Source organism: Astatotilapia calliptera, chromosome 10 (assembly GCF_900246225.1).
Source record: "Astatotilapia calliptera chromosome 10, fAstCal1.2, whole genome shotgun sequence".
In the NCBI taxonomy this organism is placed as follows: Eukaryota; Metazoa; Chordata; class Actinopteri; order Cichliformes; family Cichlidae; genus Astatotilapia; species Astatotilapia calliptera.
Genome location: NC_039311.1, coordinates 31620286 through 31640435, shown reverse-complemented (window position 1 = coordinate 31640435; position 20150 = coordinate 31620286). Strand labels below are relative to the sequence as shown.

The following is a 20150-nucleotide window of genomic DNA, read 5'->3' as shown; positions in this document are numbered from 1 at the left end:
GGATACATGTGAGATGTGGTTCACATATTATAGGCCAACAAGTCACTTATAGCAGCTTACATAACAGAAATCACATAGAAATGATACTGCTGAGCCTAAAGAGACGAGTTTTGATAATGTAAGGAGTAGAAAGTAAAAAGTAGTCCAAAAAATAAATACTTAAGTACAGATACCAGAAAATTCTACTTAAGTACAGTAATAAAGTATTTGTATGTCATTACTTCCCACCTCTGCTGACCCCTACATGGCTCTTTGATACACACAACACAACATCTGAGCACAGAGGACGTCCTCATTCTTCTTCTCTCGTGTTAACGAGGCAGTGACAAGAAGAACCACACAGGTCCAGAGTCTCATGGAGTTCGTTTATCTCTCATTGCTGCTTTGGAGGCTGGTGGATGTTTGCATTGATCTCTTGGGTGGAGCATCATTCGACCACGCTGTCACCATCTCAAGGTTGTTATTTGTTAAACACTGCCTCTCCCACCAGCTGCATTTCTTGACAGTTTCTCGAGCTCGCCTCACCTGCAGCTGCAGATCCCCTGATAAGAGTTTTTCAGGCTCTTTTTCTACTTTTCTTTGTTCTTCTCACCAGGTTTAAACTGCAGTTCGGACTCAAATCAGCAACAAACCCACAAATTCTGACTCATTCACAAACGCAGGTTTTATAGTATTACACATATTACTGGCCCAACAGACACACAGTATGTGTGCTGAGGGCAGACAAACTTCAAACTACAACAATGACAATGTGACCTGACCTCACTGATGGAGCCCCACCTGCTGCTGGGATCCACGATTCTCTTTAAACCAACCTAATGACTGATGGTAGATTTTTGCTTCAGCTGCTGCTCGAGCTGCACTCTGCTCCTCCTGCCGTCGACCTCCAGCGCTCAGAGATCAGGTAGGTCGTTCCTCCCAGTCACAGCCCGGTCCCCACTATGAGCACCTTCCAGGAGCCAGAGAAGGGTGGTGCTCTTAACTATGTGTGGTAAACCCACAAGAGGCTCTGACAAGCCCCGCCCACAGGTCCAACTTCAAGGTGGGGTCAATCAAATTAGATTAATATGTCTCAGAGCTTTTCAATATTATTCTAGAAATATAAATAAACTAATCTTTGTGTTTATAATTAATTGTACGATTGTTCTCTTAATAAATACACAAATTCAGATTCAAAAGAACTTTATTGTCTTATTGTATAAAAAGGTAGAAATGTGTATGAAATTCAGGCACATGAACACACTGCATAAAAACACATAATCATACATGTTCATACATAATTATGTATCTGTGGTATTACAGGAAGTCGTATATCTGAAATCAACTAATAAAATGCAAAAGCGAAGCATGTGAAGCAGTTTTTCTGTCTCCGCCCCTCCACTGTTACATGTATAACCTCCACCGTGATGGAGCATAGAAGTGGAGAAACCCCACCCACATGAACCAGTGTCGTTTTTACACGTAACAGACGACCAATCAAAGAAGCTGTTTAAATTGTATCTTCAGACACTTTGTTACCAGCAGTCTGGAAAGCATCTGATTGGCCAGAGTCTCAGTTTTCAGCACGACAACGATCCCAAACACACCGTCAGTCATGGATCGGCCTCCTCAGAGGAAACATCAGCATTTCCAAAGCAGTGTGAGATCATCGTTGTATTTCTTTAGCACCAAATCACAACAACAGTAACCTCGAGGTGTTTCACACTGCAAGGAAAAACCCCACAGTGATACTGAGAAACCCCAACAATCACATATCACATGACAAAAGGCAGAAACATACAAAGAAGAGCTCTGAATGAATTCAGGAAGCCTGGAGAAGGATTCCTGAGAATAAAGGTGGTCACCCTAAATTTCACACAGCACCCATAAGAATAACTACAGTAACAGTCGTAATAATAATAATACTGTATATAGCTTTACTTTCTGAAATGTCTTCTAATCTTAAATTTGCAGACTGGTCTCCTGCAGACAGGACAGAGTGACAACGTCCAGTGTTGCTGATGATTTGACAGTGACAGTGCGCTCACACAGAGGCGCTGATGCTTCAGCAGCGCGGCTTATCCTTGACAGCATCAATAAGACTTTAAGCAGCTCTCTCACTAGTTTGCTTCTTATCGAGGTGCCTCAAGCTTTTTGCACAGCAGTGTGTACGTTTGGTCTCTTTAAAAAAGGAAAAGTTTGCAGAAGTTAAACCCGATCGTTGCCTCACAGCACCGAGTCTTGAGGCCTCTTTAACACTGCTGTGGGGTTTTCTTCCCCTAAAGAGAGAGACCTGTGAGAAGGAGACAGGCAGAGGACGAACTGAGATGGAGGAAAGATGAAGCCAACGCTCCAGGAGCGAAAACTGCAGTTCCTCTAGCGACCACTAGAGGCTGGTTCAGTCCCCATAGACTCCAATGGTAAAATGTTCCAGCAGAAATAAACAGGCTGCCTGACGTGATAAAAACTATGTGGAGTTGAGTTTCTGTCATATAACTTTAAGGTTTGTAACTGAGAGTTTTATTGATTTATTACCTGCAAAGTTCTTCTCCAGTGACGACTCGGGCCACAGACTTTCGATAACGCTCTGAGCTTCCTCACAATCATCAAAGTAGAATTTCGGTGCGATGGTCACGTCGTCTCGCTCACAGAACTTGAGGTTCTGTCTCAGTCGATCGGAGTCGAACTTCAGCACCTGAAAAAGAAACAGAGGATAATTAACACGTCTGTGCAGCTGGATTTGTAGCAATGCTCGACGTGAAGATCTGAGCGAACGTACCTGTCCGCTCTCCACATGCAGGGCGAGGGCGACGTGATCCCAAACATAATACTGTGGGCAATCATCCAGCTCCCAGGCTTCCATCAGGTTGTCCTCAGGTCTGTAGTCCAGCTCATACCTGAGAGGAAGCAGCATCTGAATCAGCCCACAGAGGTTAAACTGCATCACTGCGCCTCACTGACGCTGCTCAGGTCAGCGCTGAAGTGTAAAGACACTCTGAGTGTCCTGAAGTCACGGCCTGGTTTCTGTTCAGCATCAGTGTTTGTCTCTCACTAACTCTGAACTACATCACAGTAAAACTGGACCCGTGTACTGTCTGTGGCACAGGAACTAGGTCCTCCTTTCACCACCATCTTCTCACCGTGAGTCTATGTGTTAGTAAGTTTCATTAACGATAATAAAGTTATTTTACAAATCACAGACAAATCAGCTGATTCTGAATCTAGCAGCTGTTTTTTAAATGTGTTTAAACTTGGAGTGGCATGACATCATATACAAACACTGGTGTTCAGTAAACCAGTTTGAGATGATCTGGCCTGTGTGACATGGCGTGTTACCCTGCTGGAAGCAGCCAATCAGAAGATGGCACAGTGTGGTCGTGTGAGGACGGCTGTCTGGGAAACTCCCAGCAGATGAGCAGCTCCTGAAACACTCTGGGTCAGACCTTCCCCCTCCCATCCTGATGCTCAGCTTCGGTCGTTTTGATCACGTCTACATGTCTACATGCACTGAGCTGCTGCTCAGATGTTTGAGAAGGTGTATCTAATAAACTGGCAGTGAGTGTGTGGTTCGGTGGACTCCATGGAAATCTTTATGTGTTTCTTACCAGTGTGTCCCACACATGGCCTCTGGTCTCCAGATGAAGATGTTTTCTTCTCGTCTGTAAGCACAGACGGCGTTCGGGTCGTCATCGGGAAGCTCGGGGTACTCGGAGAAGCGCCCGTCATCGTGCGGTCTGTGGACCAGCACAGTATACACCACTTCCTGTTTGTACAGGGAGGTCTTGAACACTCGCAAGACGGGTGGAGCACCGAAGCAAAACTGGAGACAAATAAACAGGTTTCAGTGGAGGGAACACCACGCAGAGATGTGACAAGTGCTCAACTTAGAGCTCTTTGTTGGTGTCAGACTGTTTCGTGAAAGGCTGGTCACAGACTTATCTTTGCAGCACTGGTTCCTCCCATGTGTTTGGTGCTTTGTGGTCAGGTACAAGGACCAGACTGAGAATGAGTGAAAAAGCAGCCAATGTCTAAATAAAAGCTCTGAAAAGGCTTCAGGAAATCTGTAGGACTCTTCAGATATCACAATCAAGTCTGGCTGTTGGAAGCAAAATGTAAGGAAGACGTTTACTCACCTCTACACCGAGGTTATTACACGGTAATAAAACTACACCAAAATTAGACCTTATATACAACAAACTGAAACTGAACGAAATGAAATTTAATGAACATGAAAAACTAAAGTAAAATTAATTTACAAAGGAAATGTTTTTGTTTCATGATTTAATATTCTGGTAAAATCACAAACTGCCTGATCAGGTCAGATGGAAGTTTTTATGAGGCTTCTCCTCATATTTGAATATCTATGCAGATAAATTACATCTTCTCTGGTCTTTTCAATAAATACAATAATGAGTCACAAAGACTAAAACTGAGACCGAAACTAATAAAACTAAATGAAAACGAAACATTTTTAAACTATAAAAACTAAACTGAGACCAGCAAACTGAACTGGAGACTTCCTGAAACTGAAATGATTTAAAAACAAAAAAGTCTAAACTAAATCAATTTTTTTTAAACTGCAATAACGTGGTCAGCAGAGTTTTGAGGGGCTGTGTGCTGGATGAACTGAACACTTGTGAATAAATAAAATTCAGTTTGTAATGAGTCAGCAGGCGTCTCATCAGTGTCTGCTGTAATAAAACAGCATTATCAAAGGTTAGTAAGTGTTTCAAATTTAAACTGAAGGAGTCCGTACCTGCTCGCTGTAGGCCTCCAGCACCTCCTCCACCCTGAAGGTGAAGCGGTACGATCCATACCTGGACTTCTCACTGAAGGCTGGAGAGGAGGCGAACTTCCACAGGAACCTCTGCTGCCTCCGGGCCTGCTCCTTGGTCCGGTATGGGAAGGTCTTCTTCAGGAGCCTCCTCTCAGCTGACCGGATCTCCTCTGGTCCAACAGCCAGACTCCACCACACCAGGGACGGCTCTTCAGGGTCCTTGACGCCTCCGTGTGGATCCTTGAAGCCTCCATCCTTCGAGATCCAGCACAGTGACCCTCTCTCTGTGTCGTGTTTCACATGAGACACGTGAAACTCCGGCCGGGGGTACGGAGGGATGTATTTTTTATTTTTGAACAGGTATTTTTTTCCTTTTCGTATCCAGGTAGGAATGTCGAGCTTTCGATTTCAGCTCTTTCAGCTTTAAGTGTTCACCCCTTACAAAATATTCTCTATAGTCTCTGCGGTTTTTTCGCGTCTCCATGATTAGATGAAGGATGGTGGCGATCATAAAAACTGTAAGGACCACGCCCAGTAACTGAAGCTGGTTACCAAGAAATGAAAGTTAATTTTTACAGGTTTAAGGGGAAGTTCAAGAGTTTATCAAGCATTTCATCTTGCGAACAGACAAACAGACACTCATTTTAATTTTAATATACATTTTTCTTCTTTTTATGTTATATTTATTTATTTATTGTTAATTCGTTTATTGTCACAAATCAACTCTAATTAGAATTCTGACATCAGGAACACGAGGTGAGGAATCTGTGTTCACCGACAGTCCGTGAAGGCATCGTGGACAGCGGCGGCCCCGCCGACGTCGCAGTCACATGACGAGGTGGACAGAAACAAACATGGCGCCGCGAAAGTAAGGAAAAGTGCTGGGTGAGTGTTTGTGAGCGGAGCGCTGGCCTTCAACCGCCGCCTCAGCCGCTCGGAGTGCCGGGCAGGAGCGGCAGGCTGACCCGCTCTCTAGCGTCACGCTTTAGTTGCGGGAAAACCGAAAAGCGCCAACTTTTAACGGCCTCTTTTCGCTGACTCGTGTGGTCAGCTTGTTTCCATATCAACCGCTGCCCTCGCGCCGTGTGAGCTAACGTTACGTCCGGTTTGCGATGTTTCAGGCCGCTCACGCGCCTCTGTTTGTCTTTGTGTTAACGCAGAGGGCAGTTTGTTCAGGCCCCACCGCAGGACAGATGAGAGGAGGGAGGAGAAGAGGAGGAGGAGACCCACCATCATCAGGTGAAGCAGGTAGTAGGCGTGGCCTGAGGGCTGTCATTCATTCTGCTGTTTGTTATTAAAGACGGAAACAAGCGGTTCGAAGGATTAAAGCTTCGTGTTTTGGGGGTGAACTGACCCTTTAAATAATCCCGCTGAACAATCACAAACTTAAATTATTTAATCGTGACCATCAAAGCAAACTTCAGACTCGTATCACACATTCATGCTTGTTTTCTCAGCTGCTGTGCAAAAGTCTTGAGCCACCACTCATAATTATTTGGGATTTTACTCCATTGGGGACTTTTCTTTACATTTAAAATCAAAAAATGTGGAAAGAAAAAACAAAGTTTGGGGTATGGAAAGTATGTTTGAACCAGGAAGGTGATTCCCAAAGATCTATTAGCTGAAACTAGGTATATCTCAGCATGGTGTGCTGTGTGTTTTTAACAAAGAGGAGGAAGCTAGACGAGTGGGGGACAGAAGAAGTGAGAGGTGTTAACAGCAGGTGACAGTCATGTCCTTCAGAGAGAAGACCTGAGAGATCACTGAAGCCTCATCAGGAGTGGTCTCAGGGGAAGGATGGCTCTCAGGAAGCCATTCTTAAAGAAGGGAAACAGGTATGCCTCATCACACCTGAACTGGATTTAACATTAATGGACACAGGTCTGGTAGAGCAACCAATCAAAATCATGGTCCGAATGTGTGGAGGAGGTCAGGAGGGAGCTACAACAGCGAGTGTCTACAGCCGTCTGTAAAACATGGTGGAGGCTGTGTCGTGGTCTCTGCTGTCCTTCAATCAGTGTGTTGATCTCATCGAAACTGAATTATCAACTCTATGAAAGTGCGGTCAGATTTCCACACGCCATCAGTACCGTCTGGAAACATCTGACTGGCAGCAGCTTCGTTTTTCAGCATGAGGCTGATGCCAAACACACTGCCAGTGCAGGAGAAGCCTGAGGAACACCATCAGTCACAGATTGGCCTCGACAGAGCCCGGACCTCAACATCCCTGAAGCAGAGTGAGATCATTCTGATGGAGAACAGGACAAAAAACAGAAACATCCAAAGAAGAGCTTTGAATGTCCCTCAGGACGCTTGGAGAATCATTTCTGAAGATTCCTCAGAGAGTTCGGACTGTGCTGGAGGATGAAGTGATCCGACCAATTATCGACTTCACCAATCCAATGATGATTGGAGCAGAAGACAATGGTTGGGTGGATCCTAATGTTACGGACTGTGGTGATATTTGAGATCAGAAACGACGTGTTAATAAAACCCTGTTTGGAGCTCGGCAGCCACATGTTTTATTACGTGTTTATGGAAGCAGTGGATCTAAAGATGATTACTAATAACTTTAACTCAATGATTTTACGGCTGGTTGGTTTATTATTTAGAGTTTTGTGTGTCTGCTGGCTGCAGTTACTCAGGAATAGAGCAAGATGGCGCTGAGGAAGCAAAAGCTCATCGACGTGGCCTCTGAGAACCAGAAGGAGGAGGACTCGCAGGAGGACGAAGCTGCAGACGAGCAGGTGAAGAAACGCGAGCGTCCTGAATGAACATGAGGTCGCTCTCGTGGAACCAGGATCAGTAAAATCTGACTGATAATCTGGCAGCCGCATGAAAAACAACATCAGAACTGTTTGTCCTTTTTTGTCTCTGCAGGACGAGCTCTCGGCGTCGCTGCTCGCCACGTCAATGGCGAGGGAGAAACGGCAGAGGGAGAGCAAATCCAAACCTAAAGGTGCAGAAGCATGGAGGTGGAATCAGGGCATTTCGGGAGGTTCAAGAACTGCTGAACCTGTTTCATTTTGAGGGTGTAAACAGGACTTTGGTGATGAAGCTCTGTGTGTGTGTTTGCAGAGATGTCCGAGGAGGAGATGATGGACTTGGCTCTGCGCCTGAGCGAACAGGAAGCGAGCGCCACGGCACTCAGACGGCAGCAAGAGGAGGAGGAGGCCATGATGAGGGCCATCAAGGAGAGCGTGAGTACAGAGCTGGAGCAGGCGTGCACGCATCTGGGTTTTATTTCTGTCCTGTTTACCTGTCGGTCAGCAGCTGATGGCAGTTTGCACCAATCAGGGCCTCTCTGCAGAGCGCCCGCTCTTCTTCTCTAAGACGATGTTACAGATCTGCGTGAATCCTGACATTAGCATGGTTTACTTTTATGCGCTTCTGAGAGTTTCATTCATGTTCTTTAAAGTTAGCTAAAAGCTACAGAACAGCACAGATTACAATGCTAATCTTAGTAAATAAACAAATCAGAGCGAACAGACAAATGAATGCAGAGAAAGATGTTCCTGCTTTTCCTCTCACAGATGGTCGGCCAGACGCAGGCATGCCGGACCCCCAAGAGTCCATCTCAGCCCGCCGACGTTTCCCTCAGGCTCTGCTCCCGCCGCAAACTAGCGTACTCGAACGGGAAGACAACGCTCGCCATCGATCGAGGAGCCTCAGAGGACGGCTGCCTTCAAGGTAACACCGGCGTCCATCTGAGGTCAGACTTCACACCAGGAAATAAATATGAAAGGCACTGTTTCTTTGTTCCAGCAGGATCTGGAGACGGTGACAACGGGAATTTAAAGAGGAAGAGGAAAGCGGGGAGTCCTCTGCCGGAGATGCCAGACTTGTCGCAGACTCAGGTCTACTCTCAGGCGTCTCCCTGCAGCTCCGAGTCTCTGCCGGCTCTCCCCGACTCGCCGCAGGTTCGTCATCGTCTGCGATCTGCAGGAAAACGTGCGTCAGAAAAGTCGTTTAAAGGTTCATCTCTTTGTTTCCTCCCAGAGCTCCGACTCCACGCAGATCCAGGACTCACAGCTGCATCAGTCTCCCGTCTTTCCACTGACGGGCTGCCGGGCGGAGGTCCGCATTGGCCGGCTGAGCCAGGACCTGCTGGACACCTGCAGGAGCTCCGGGTTCGTGCTGTGCTCTCAGAATGGTTCGAACGCCACCCAAAAGTCCCGTCGTCCCGAGAGCCCGACGTTCCCTAAAAGTGACGTCGCCTCATGTCCCAAAAGCCCCGCCCTGTCTGGCACAGATCCCGACAACAGCGACGAGATTGAGCCGAGCCCCGAGTGCGCTAAAAGCCCCGTGTTTGGCAGGAACGCTCAGCACGAGAGGTCGCCGAGCGCCCGCAGACCCCGAGACGCCATGCGCAGCCAAGACGGTGAAAACTCAGGATTCACGTTTTCTTCTCAGGACAGTTTAACCCCCTCCGTGAAACCCACGTCCCCCGTGTTCCCACGAAGCCCCGGCATTCCTCCATCAGAACGGTTAGCATTCCCAGAAAGTCCCAATAGAGGACAGGCCGAGCCGAGCCACGCCCACTCCGAGAGCCCCGTTTTCGGACTGCAGCAGCAGAGGTGCGAGAGTCCTCCAGCCAACAGGAAGGTGAGCTCAGAGGTCGCAGTGCTGCATGCAGGGTCAGAGCGCGCTTTCCCCCAGAAAGCCGAACACTCGATACATTTACGTGGATTCTCTGAAAGCGTCACGATGAGACGCTCGATCGTGTGCCTCACTGGTCCACACTGGGCACTCAGTTATTTGATGTTTATGTGACTTTTCAGACTCTTTTCTCTATTTTCGTTGCTCTTTATTGCAGGACGGTCAGAGTCGATTGGACGGGCTGAAAGCGTCCGAGTCAGGTAGGAAGGTCGCTCGCTCTGCTTTCGGACTGTGTGGACTGTGTCTGTTTTTATTGACGGTGTTTTTATTCTGGATTTCCTCGATGCAGACGAGCTGAGCGGGCGGGCCAAAGCCCCGAACCCGGCCGAGAGTCAGCTGACCAGCGATATGACGCTAGTCTGGTCTGACGGGGACGAGGACGTCACGGTACACAGCTGATCATTTTACTACAAGAACACAGCTCAGCTCGTCCACACAGACTGCAGATGAAGACGGGGCGATGTCTTCATCTCTGTCACATCATCTTAAAAATGTCGTTTTTTGCTTTTTTGTTTTTCCTGCAGCCGACCGGCTCTCCCAGCCCCGTCTTCCCAGAGGAGACGTCAGTTCATCAGGCGGAGAGCCCGGCGGCCTCCCTGAACCACGTGGCTGCTGCTTCAGGGGCGACTGGATCAAACTGCAGGTACGAAACCTCACGTGTCAGCTGTCAGGCTCACGAGACTCTGGTGAGTAAAAGATGAGGGGAGCGGGATGTTCACCTGTTTCTCTTTTTCAACCCTGAAATAACATTCACCGGTCTCACAGCCTACGTTACACCCACCCTCAGTCACCTGAGGTGGTTCATGCTCGTCCCAGCGCCTCCTCCCTGTCGAGGTTATCCAGGCAGATCCAGCTGGGCGATGTTATAAGTCTTTCATGGCCTAGAAATACCCTGAGGTCCCCCGAGAGGGACTGGGAAGCTTTGCTTGAACGGACAGATAGATGGAAGTGTTTCCTTAGAAACAAAGAAGGCGTGGCCTGAATACAGTCAGTAAACACGTGTCTGTGGGTTTTGTGCACGTTACTTGAATCCAGCTGTAACGTTTGTGCACACACAGACAGGACAGTGAAGTCCTGCTGCCGAACGAATCATGCAAACCAGTTTCCGTCTTCTCTCTCTGTCTGTTTGCAGCCTGCGTCCTCAGAGCAGCTCCAACAGACAAACTTCGCCTGAAACTTCTTCCAAGTCCGGCACAGAGGAGCCGCGGCCTGATCGCAGCAGGACGCTCTCCTCTGTCGGCTCTGGAGAGTCCGCCGACTCCACCACGGTTCACTACTACTGGGGCGTTCCCTTCTGCCCGCGAGGCCTCGACCCAGACACGTACACGCAGGTGGTCACGCTACAGATTACGATCATTTATAACGGACTCGTTTACACGTTTACAGCACATCATGGTTCTGACATCAGGACGAGGCTTCGCTGCTGTCTTTTACTTCATGCATGAAATTCTGCAAAAATAATTAGTGACTCTTTCAGTAATTAAATGTAGTTTTGGTCTTAGATGTGACAGAAGTCAACATGGCCGACGTTTCAAATGTGAAGTCAGCGTGTCTACAAATAATCCCTGAAATGTTTACACAGTTTTTTTTCTACTTGTGGAACTTTATGATGTCACAGAGGGGGGGTATGGCTATTGTCAGTCAGAGAAGCCCCGCCACCTGCTGTTTACGAGGGACAGCCAATCAGAACAAAGTCATAAAAGGCGGAGACAGAGGATGAGCCGAGAGGCTGCAGAAGCCCCTGTTTAGGATAAAGAAGGATTATTTTCAGCTGTAAATCATGCAAAGCAGCTTTAATGAAGTCCAGGGATTGTTTCAAATTTATTTTATTGTGTAAAATAAATTTGTTTGTTTTTATTCTTAAAAATGTCAAAATCAAATCTGAGTCACTGTGAAATCAGTAACGTGATGCGTGTGTGACGGAGAATGTTGACCCGAGTATCATAAGCGTGTGTCCACTCATCCTTCCTGTCGCCGCTCAGGTGATCGTGGCTCAGATGGAGGTTTACGAGAAGACTCTGAAACGGGCTCAGCGGCGTCTGCTGAGGAAGGCGGAGTGGGGCGAGGCCGTCCTGCCGCAAACGGAGGTACAAAAATGTCTCAGAAGATTACGTTTGTTTGCTTCTGTTCCAGATGTTTGAACACGTGTGATGTTTTTAGGAATCGCCGTCGCACGAGTTGCCCGCTGGATCGCCTCAGCGTCACGCCGCTCGCAGGTAAAACTCTGCTCTCGGCCGTGAAGCGGCGTCTGCTTCGTGTTTGGAGGTTAAAGGAGATTTCCGTCTGATCTGACGAGGAACGTTCGATTTGTTCAAACTGGCTTTCAGACGAGGTCTCAGGCTGAGGAGCAAAACTCAGGATGAAGCTGCTGATACTCCGACAACGGAGGAGAAGGAGGAGGAAGAGGAGCAAACGAAGACGGAAAACAAAGAGGAGGACGGGAAGAAGGATGGAGACGAAGAACCGATGGACGCTGAGGACTGTGAGGTTTGTCCAGGTAAGGATTTTGTCTCCGCTGTCCTCACGCCTGAGCCTGAGTTCAACGTTTTTCTTCAGACTAGAAGAAACTCATCAGATTGTCTCTAATCAGGAAGTTGAGACGCCGAGGCTGATGTGAGTGTAAAGGACCTGAATGCAGTGAGAGGAGTGAACAACGATGCTGTGATATGTTTGTGTGTTTTTATTATCTGTGTTTTCCAATAACGTTATTCTTCATGTGACCTCAGAGACGCAGCTGAGCGGCGACAGCAGTCAGGACGTGACGCTGGTGTGTGACGCAGAAGATCAGGTGAGTCTGCTCAGGTGTGCGGGAGAAACTCGCAGACAGGAAGTCAGGAGGTTAACTGCAGGTCCCAACTGACTCCTCCTCCACCCGGGAGCAGCTGGCGGTCCTCGCTCTGCTCAGCCTCCGGTTCGTCGCGTGCAGGACCTGCAGAGCAGACTGGGACCGCCGTCAGCGGCTCCTCTCCATCACGGTGGAGTTTGAGTCTGACAGGAAGGACTGCTTTCAACTGATTAGCAGCAACTAGACTTTCAAAATAAGAGTGTGGAGCTTGTCTGCTAGTAAATGGATGGTGTTAGAGAAGATACCTGCAGCACCGTCACAGTGACGATTTCATTGATGAACGTCGCCGTGTGTGTGTGTTCATCCTTTATATCTGAGCTCATGTGTTCTGATCTAACTGCGTTAAAGCTGATTGGCCGACTCTGACAGGAACTGGTCCTGAGTTTCCAGGGCAGCACGGTGCTGCAGTGGTTAGCACTGATGCGTCACGTTGTGGATGTTCTAGGTTCAAGTCCACAGGTCAGCACCACCTCTGCATGTTCTCTTCCTCAGAGACACGAGACCCTGAACTGTACAAGCAGCAGGTGGAGGTGCTGGGTGGGTTTGTGTGTGGCAGCAGTCAGTAAATAATGTGTTAAAGTGCTGAAATAATGTGAAAAGTTTGTCCACAGCCTGCAGCTAAAACTCCGGAGATTCAGATGATCCTTCACGCTGATCCTCCCTCCAGGAGCGAGCCACAGGTGGAGGAGGTGGAGGCCGACGGTAATCAGACAGAAAAGCTTCATTTTCACCCTCCATGCTGCGTGTTTAAGAAGCTGAAGCTGTCATTTATCCTCAGCTCCAACAGGTGAACAGATGGAGGCGGACGTCCCCGTCAGGAGCAGCGAGGGCGGCGCCGGTCAGCCTGCGAGCAGGGAGGAGGTGCAGGAGGACGGAGGGGATCCAGATGTGGAGGAGATAAAGGACCAAGCGCCGGAGCCGGCCGTCGTCCCCCGCAGCCCCGAGACCGCCGTCGACTGCCCGCTCTGCCAAGCGTCCTTCCCCGCGAGCAGGATCGAGATGCACGCCGCGTACTGCGACGGCGAGGTAGCAGTCGTGGAGGAGAGGAGGCCCAAGGTCGACTACATACAAGGTGAGTTGTTTTTTTTAAAAATCCGCAGAGTTCATCAGGAACTTTAATCGTTCAAACGCAGCGAGCGGCTCGAAAAAGGAGAAACAAGAACAGCTCAGAGAAATCTGCGATGAAAGAAAACACAGAAGAAGAAAAACAACAAAGACGTCAAAGAACAAAATGATAAAACACTGCTGAAGGTTCATAGATCGGAAAGATGCTTTAACTGTCACACATGCACTGTAGATGACAGAGGATGGTTTATTTTGTCTTACAGCAGCCACAGAGTAACTCAGTAACATAAGTTACATAATAGGAAAAAAGAAGGAATGAAGGAGTAATAGAAATGAAATAAATCATAGAATAAAGAAGCTTTTATATAATAGTGAAGTTCCACTGTTGTTCAGCAAGCTGCGATCATAAACCCGAGCTTCCATGATCGGGACGTTTGTTTTGGTTTGTCGTCATCGTGGAAATCTTTCGGACATATTCAGAAGCAAAACCTTTCCTCTGTGCTGCGTCTCGTATATCCGAGCCGATCGCGGCTCTGCTGGAAGCTGCACTGTGCAGTCACACTCGTCCTGTGTGATGGTTTTAAATGATGATTCATTCTGCGTCAGCCAAATATATAAAGAACACAGTGCTTCACGTTTTGAATGAAATCGGAGTTCAGGCTGTGTCAAACTCGGGCGTGGCGAGCGTGGGCGTTAGATTATCGGAGTAATTCACAGGTAGAAAATCAGTTCTCTCAAGATTTTTTTATTCCAAACCTTCACATTGAAGCTAGTTGGATGCTTTTCTGTATCAGTGTGTCCAATTTTAAACCTAACAGTGACAAAACGCTGCCACCCTCAGGCCAAACTGGGAATTACAACATGAGTCACCGGTGAGAGTCAGATGTGGCATTTTGTGGTTTGATTTGTGGTTTCAGTCGGAGATTTGTTCTCCTCTTTAGTGTCACGGAAGACTCAGAGGAAGAGAACACACAGAGCGAACGCCGAAGACACAAATGAGGGCGCTGACGTTGGCAGGTAGGTGTGTCTGCGGCGATGTCTACATTAGCCGCAAGAGCTCTTTGTTTTCTGACTCGCTGCTTTCTTCTAAATTAATCCAACAGGAACCAGGAGAAGTGCTACATCTGTCAGAGAGCCGTGCCTCTGAAGGACTACAGCCGACACACCGAGCTCTGCATCCAGCGCCACGGATCCAAGACTGCAGCTGTAAGCCGGCGACGCTCTGAAACCACACACCTGTCTGCTTGTAGCTTAGACAGTCCACCAGTTTAGTCTGCAACAAACCGCGATCAGCCTTTTTTTCACTGTGTAAACTCAAATCTGTTTACAAAGAAAGAGCAGGCACATTTGAGCCGCTCGTTTCAGTGAAACTTTAGCTCGTCATCTTGGTTTGGTTTCGTGTTTTTACTCTGGACCCACTTGTTTTTAAATTTCTATAGTAAGTCATGGAAAACCAAACATGCTACTGTGCAGAGCAGGGCGATATGGCCAAAAATATTTATCACGATGTACATTTGAAAATTTGCGTTATAAATGACGATATAATTGATGCGAGACAAAATACAGCCCCACAACTTTACTAGCGCAAAAAACACCCATTTATTTTCACTTAAACAAGCAGCTGTTTTTTATGTACATTAAAGCTATATAAAAATTTAACAGTGCAAATGCAAATTCCTTGCTGAAAGTTTAACCAAAAGGCATTTCCAGTGGAAATGGGCTGACATATCCTGAGCATAACCATGTATAATATCCACTGAAGTTAAAAAGAGGTGCTTTGCAACATTAAACTGCAGTGTGCCAAATAAAAAGCCAAACATGTATTTTTCAGACCATAAGGTGCACGGGATTATAAGACAACAAAGCAGTCAGATAAATCAAACTTTATTAAACTCATTCTTCTTGCTTCCTCCACTTCTGTACCATTGATTCATTAATGCTGTATTCTATCACAGCGGCTCTATTCCCATGTTGTTGCAGTATATTAATGACTAACCTCGTATTGTGGATGGATTATCTCAGTTGTTCTCCTGACTGACGTTTGGTCCGTTTACAGCATCCTGCCATGCGACTGTATTTGTCTCTAACCATCAGGAACCCTCACGTTAACTTTTATTGAGTGGAAAAAGGTTAGCGTTCATCCTCTAGCTTCACTGTGTTTATGCTAACATAGCTGTGTCGCTAGCGATCACGTAGCACATCATTATATACCAGCTAGCCCAACTTCAGTAACCCTACAAACGTCACTGCTGTTTAGTTTCCTGTCTTCATTTATGTTGGAAGTGATAGCAGAGCTGTACGTTTGATTTTTTTCAGAAATCTCTCAGTCAGAACATGCTATATCATGCTTAGGTAACTAGCGAAACTAGCGAGCTAACTTCTGTTAACTTCCTGCTAACTTCTAACTCGTTAAATGTAATAAACTCTGTTTTCATGGATGCCTGGATGTTAAACTTCATAGTTACACCTGGTAAAGCAGCAATGCTGATCGTTTTATTAAAGATGAAAGAATTTAGACAGTTTTTAACTCTCAGTGATGCTGCAGTGATCGTTTGACTTTGGGACCTGAAGTGGACGGAGTTTAGGACCCAGATTACTCCCAGATTTACGAGCACCTTAGTTCGACAAATACGGCAATAGACCCTGTGCACGAGAAAACGCTAACTTCCTGGTTTGAGACCGGATGTGGGGTTGTACATTTCTGGTAGCTTTACTTTGCGGTCAATCGCTACTGCGAAGATATACTCCAAAATCATGTCCAAAACTGGAAAACGGAAAGATGGCGTTAAGTTACAAAGAGCAGAAGGTGGGAACACTCACCACTGTTGTGTCATAAAAATCTAATGATCAGTTTTGATGTTTAAAGCGTTTAGATCGATCAGTTGTTTACATCACTCAACACAAGCAGAACTGCATTACTGCAGCAGAAGACACATCGTCCACATGCAGAAGCATCTCTGTATAGAGACTGGTCTCATGATTTAAACAGGCAAATGTTCAGCATTCAAACTACAGGTGAACAATAGTCAAACCAGATGTTTCCCCGTTATGTCGAGATCAGCTCGTCAAGTACACACCCACACAGCATGTTAACAAACCGTGAAAAAAGCCACACAAAAAATGAATGATTGCTGATAAGGGTTTCTATACATTAGTATTTACAAAGGGTATGTTGTGACTTGCCTTCAAAATTATAGTCGTCCCTCACTATAACGCGGTTCACCTTTCACCTCGCTGTTTCGCAGATTTTTTTAGTGCAAGTTTGCGCTTTTTTTTTTTTTTTACATCACATTGTGTCCTGCGTCCTGATCACTGCAGACGATCTCCTCCGTCTCTCCTGTACAGTACAGAATCGCTGCATCGATGCTAGCAGTGTGACTCTGAAGTGCAGTGCTGTATGTCCACGATGTCCACCAAACGTTTTGCACCGTCAAAAAATAAAATTGGCTCCTTGATTTCACCTCTCGCTGGTTATTTTTAGAACATAACACCCGCGATAAACGAGGGACAGCTGAGAAATATAACATTTGAATCCTTTTTCTCTTTTGCTCTGAGGCGCGGGGGAAAAATATCGACAAGTCGATGAACATCATTTACAGATATATTGGGTAAATGCCCGAGACATCTATAGAAATGTAAATCGCCGCTTGATTCATTCATTTGCTTAACTTGTTTTGGACCGTAAACCAGGCGCGAATAGGACACCGGAAACAAAGCTCCCCACAGGAGTTTCCGCACCGGACGTAGCATATGCTAACGTGCACATAGTCAATAACAACGGCCGCTTGCATGTTCTACAAAAAAAAAAAAAAGTTCTTTGGTGGGTATGTGACAGACAAACACCACCACTGAAGTGGGACCATCTTTACAAACCAATTCTGGATCATCCGTTTCACTCAACGATCCACCTTCTCCCTTCTCATTCTCCGTTACCACCGTGCTTTTTCGGCCATGTGCGCATGCGCGTTTTACTCCCATTCTATCGTGATATTTCATTTTCTTATCATTGCCTAACATTGTACCGATATTACCGTGAACGGTATAATATGGCCCAGCCCTACTACTGTGTTGTAGTGTGAGCGGTGAGGTCTTTATCAGCACTAAAACATGTAAAACATGAAAATACAGGACCAATTGGACCCTCTGGCAGCCCTGCTCTGGACCCCGGGCCTTATGTTTGACACCCCCCTTTGCCAGATGGCTTTGGCGGTGTAGATCCACAGGTGACAGTCTGACAGGAAGCAGGATGTTCGTAGCATTTTTCCAGGAGAAACATCAAGGAAAATGTGTAACAGCAGCAAGCTTTTATTTTGAAATCAGACACCTGTTGATCCTAAATTACAGCAGGCTTTTGTTTTGTTATTCCTAAACTTAGTTTTTATTGTTTTTTGGTTAAAAGCAGAGCAGACGGAGCAGGAGACAACAGACAGGGACATCATAGCTCAGGTGACGAAGAAGAGAAGCTGCTTGAAAAGCTGAAGAGTTTCATTCAAAGTGCCGACTGTTGGTGTTAAAAGAGTAAAAGTTCAGTAAAGAAACTTAAAGATGTTTAAAAGTTGTTGTTTTCTGATCTTGCAGAGGGGAAATCTGCTGCTGGCTCTGGATCAGACGGAGAGCAGAGACTCGGGTACGTCATCGTTGTTGCTCTTTGTTTTTCTTCCTCTGAAACACAAAAATCTGAATGATAAAAAAAAGCAAAGGCTGTATATAAAAGATGGATGTAGCCCCATTACGGTGGTTTGTCATTTGATGTCATTGTTTTTTAGGGGGTTTTTCTGAAGGCAGAATTTGCCAGGTTCAGATGAGAGCGCGGAGTGCTAAGCTATCGGCTAATGCTAGCTAGCTTTGTTAGCATGTATAATTGACTGCATGGTTGTATCACAGATACCTGCTAATAGTTGCTGAATAACAAATTTGAAATCACCATGTTTGTAGCACAGTCATTGGACGGTCTGAGGCAGCCATGTTTTTACAGCCACGCCCCCAATAAAGCAGCCTGCAGGAACGTTGCTGAATTTACTGTTCAATACGTAAAGTAAAGGTTTTTTTTATACTGAGCAGTGATGAAGAAATCTTCTCATTTATCGATTTATCGTGTGATGCTGCTGATGTGATGTCAGAGAGCCCGAGGCTCCGCGTGAGCGTTTGATTCAGTGGAAACGAGCTGACAAAGAAAAGACTGTCGGATCATTAGCTGTATGTATTATTGTTATTATTATGAGTTTATTTAGGTGATTTTCTTTAACTTACACAGAATAAAACAATGATGATAAAAAACAAAGAAAAAGTAAAATAGAGTGAACACTGATGAGACGTTCCTGTGAGCTCAAAGCTTCCAGCAGAGAGGTCTGTTTGAGACGGCTGCAGTTCCTCACGCTGACCACCAGAGGGCGTCTGACGCTCATATCTGTTTTTGCTTCCTCGTTTTTCTTTATGACAGCACTGTCAGCAGGTCAAAGGTCACACAAGTGACATGTGAAGGAGCATGCTCAAAAATAAAAGCCTCCGCCTGTGGACCTGATGGGAGAAAAATGCCAGAGTCCCGACTGCTCTCTGCAGATCACAGGAGCTAAATGAAAACCCAAAAGTCTGAGTCACAGTTAAACATCTTCAGCGACAACTCGCCGTGACCTTCGTGCAGAGCGGAGCGTCTCGCTGTCAGACTTTGTCTTTTGTTTCCGTTCTCACTGGAATTTGTTTTTCCGAGGCGAGGCCCGCGCCGGCCTTGGCCTTGTTGCAGTGTAGTCTAACGAGCTTAAAGGGAGGAAAACACGAGGAATGAGTCTCAGATGTCCACGATAAACGTGTCCAAAGCTAAACGCTCAGCGCTCAGGCTTCAGACTGGGATGGAGTCAAATTATAATCTCTTTATTTAACTTATTCACCAAACTGAGCCGCGCTTCACTGAGCAGTGATGAGCTGCTCGTCACGTTTCAGCAGCAGGACTCAGTTACAGCCCTCGTGTTTCACAGGCGTCCTAAATCAAACAGTCTGGCCTCCCGAAGGTTCACCGTGAAGAACTTTCTCACACATTTGAACCCTGAGATGAAGTTACTGAGTGGAGACTTTGATAGTTCTGGTATAAAGTCTTTTGTTATGATGATTATTGAGACTCTGATGTGACTGATTATAGATGAAGCTCCAGGTTTTGTTCTTCTGTTATCAACGTTCCCGTTTCTAAAAGTCAGGGACACGGGGTCGGGATGTTTCTAGAAACGGGGAAAGCTGTTGTCCTGCTGATGTGATGTCACCGCTGAATCAGGGTTCATAAAGTCACGTTTTCCTGCCTCGCTGTGTTTCTGCAGATGCTGGCCCGTCTGGATCCAAAGTCCTGCCCGGGTAAGGCGCCTTTAAAACAGCTCTGGGTTTGAAGTCCAGCTGTAAAGACACCTGAAATCTTCCTGCTACACCCTGTTTGCTCAAGTTTTAGACGCCTGAAATCTTCTCTGTCTTCATTCTTTCAGTGATGTCATCGATCTGCGGGATGATGATGATGACGAGGAGGAAGTGTCAGCATTCAGGGTCAGTAACTCTCCCATCAGGTCCTTCACACCCATCTCAGAAGCCGCCGACTGCCTTATCGACTTCAAGAAACAGCAGCGAGCCAAGAAGCCGTACCAAAGACGCCGATGAGGGCGGAGCCTTAACTGGAGCCCACAGCGGGCTGAAGGACATTTCTGCAGATCGAACTTTTGAGTGCTGAAAGTGCGTCGGGCTGACGCTGAAGATGTCTCAGTCTACCTCCTCATGAACATTTCCTTTATGTTACTGTAGCTTCGCTCAAACATGAAATGAAATTAAATGTTGGATTTTCTGCCTTTGATT

At 46.5% G+C, this 20150-nt stretch overlaps 2 protein-coding genes across 7 annotated transcripts; one reads left to right on the top strand and one right to left on the bottom strand.

Moving 5' to 3' along the window:
- Positions 1-1828: 1828 nt before the first annotated feature.
- LOC113030972 (uncharacterized) lies at positions 1829-5164 on the bottom strand (the record flags this gene model as incomplete). The annotated part of the gene is made up of 5 exons (XM_026182784.1): positions 1829-2272; positions 2515-2674; positions 2759-2876; positions 3585-3799; positions 4736-5164. Coding segments are annotated over 5 exons (936 nt in total), but the record flags the coding sequence as incomplete, so codon positions are not given.
- Positions 5165-5506: 342 nt separating this feature from the next.
- Positions 5507-20139, top strand: uimc1 (ubiquitin interaction motif containing 1). Of its 6 annotated transcripts, none has more exons than XM_026181250.1 (23): positions 5507-5641; positions 5917-6004; positions 7394-7503; positions 7637-7715; positions 7835-7956; positions 8290-8446; positions 8522-8676; positions 8756-9361; positions 9573-9615; positions 9705-9802; positions 9940-10058; positions 10548-10746; positions 11398-11502; positions 11576-11631; positions 11743-11912; positions 12142-12203; positions 12872-12962; positions 13039-13332; positions 14267-14342; positions 14429-14531; positions 17904-17952; positions 19631-19664; positions 19790-20139. In XM_026181250.1, the coding sequence occupies exons 3-23, from the start codon at positions 7414-7416 to the stop codon at positions 19956-19958; spliced, it is 2877 nt and encodes a 958-aa protein (XP_026037035.1). In that variant the 5' UTR covers positions 5507-5641; positions 5917-6004; positions 7394-7413; the 3' UTR covers positions 19959-20139. The 6 variants fall into 6 exon arrangements, 4 of the variants coding, with proteins under 4 accessions (XP_026037035.1, XP_026037037.1, XP_026037036.1 ...); XR_003273551.1 differs by lacking the exon at positions 19790-20139 and adding an exon at positions 17728-17771 and having other exon boundaries at positions 5508-5641; positions 19631-19648; XR_003273550.1 differs by lacking the exon at positions 19790-20139 and adding an exon at positions 17725-17771 and having other exon boundaries at positions 5508-5641; positions 19631-19648.
- The last annotated feature ends 11 nt before the right edge of the window (positions 20140-20150 follow it).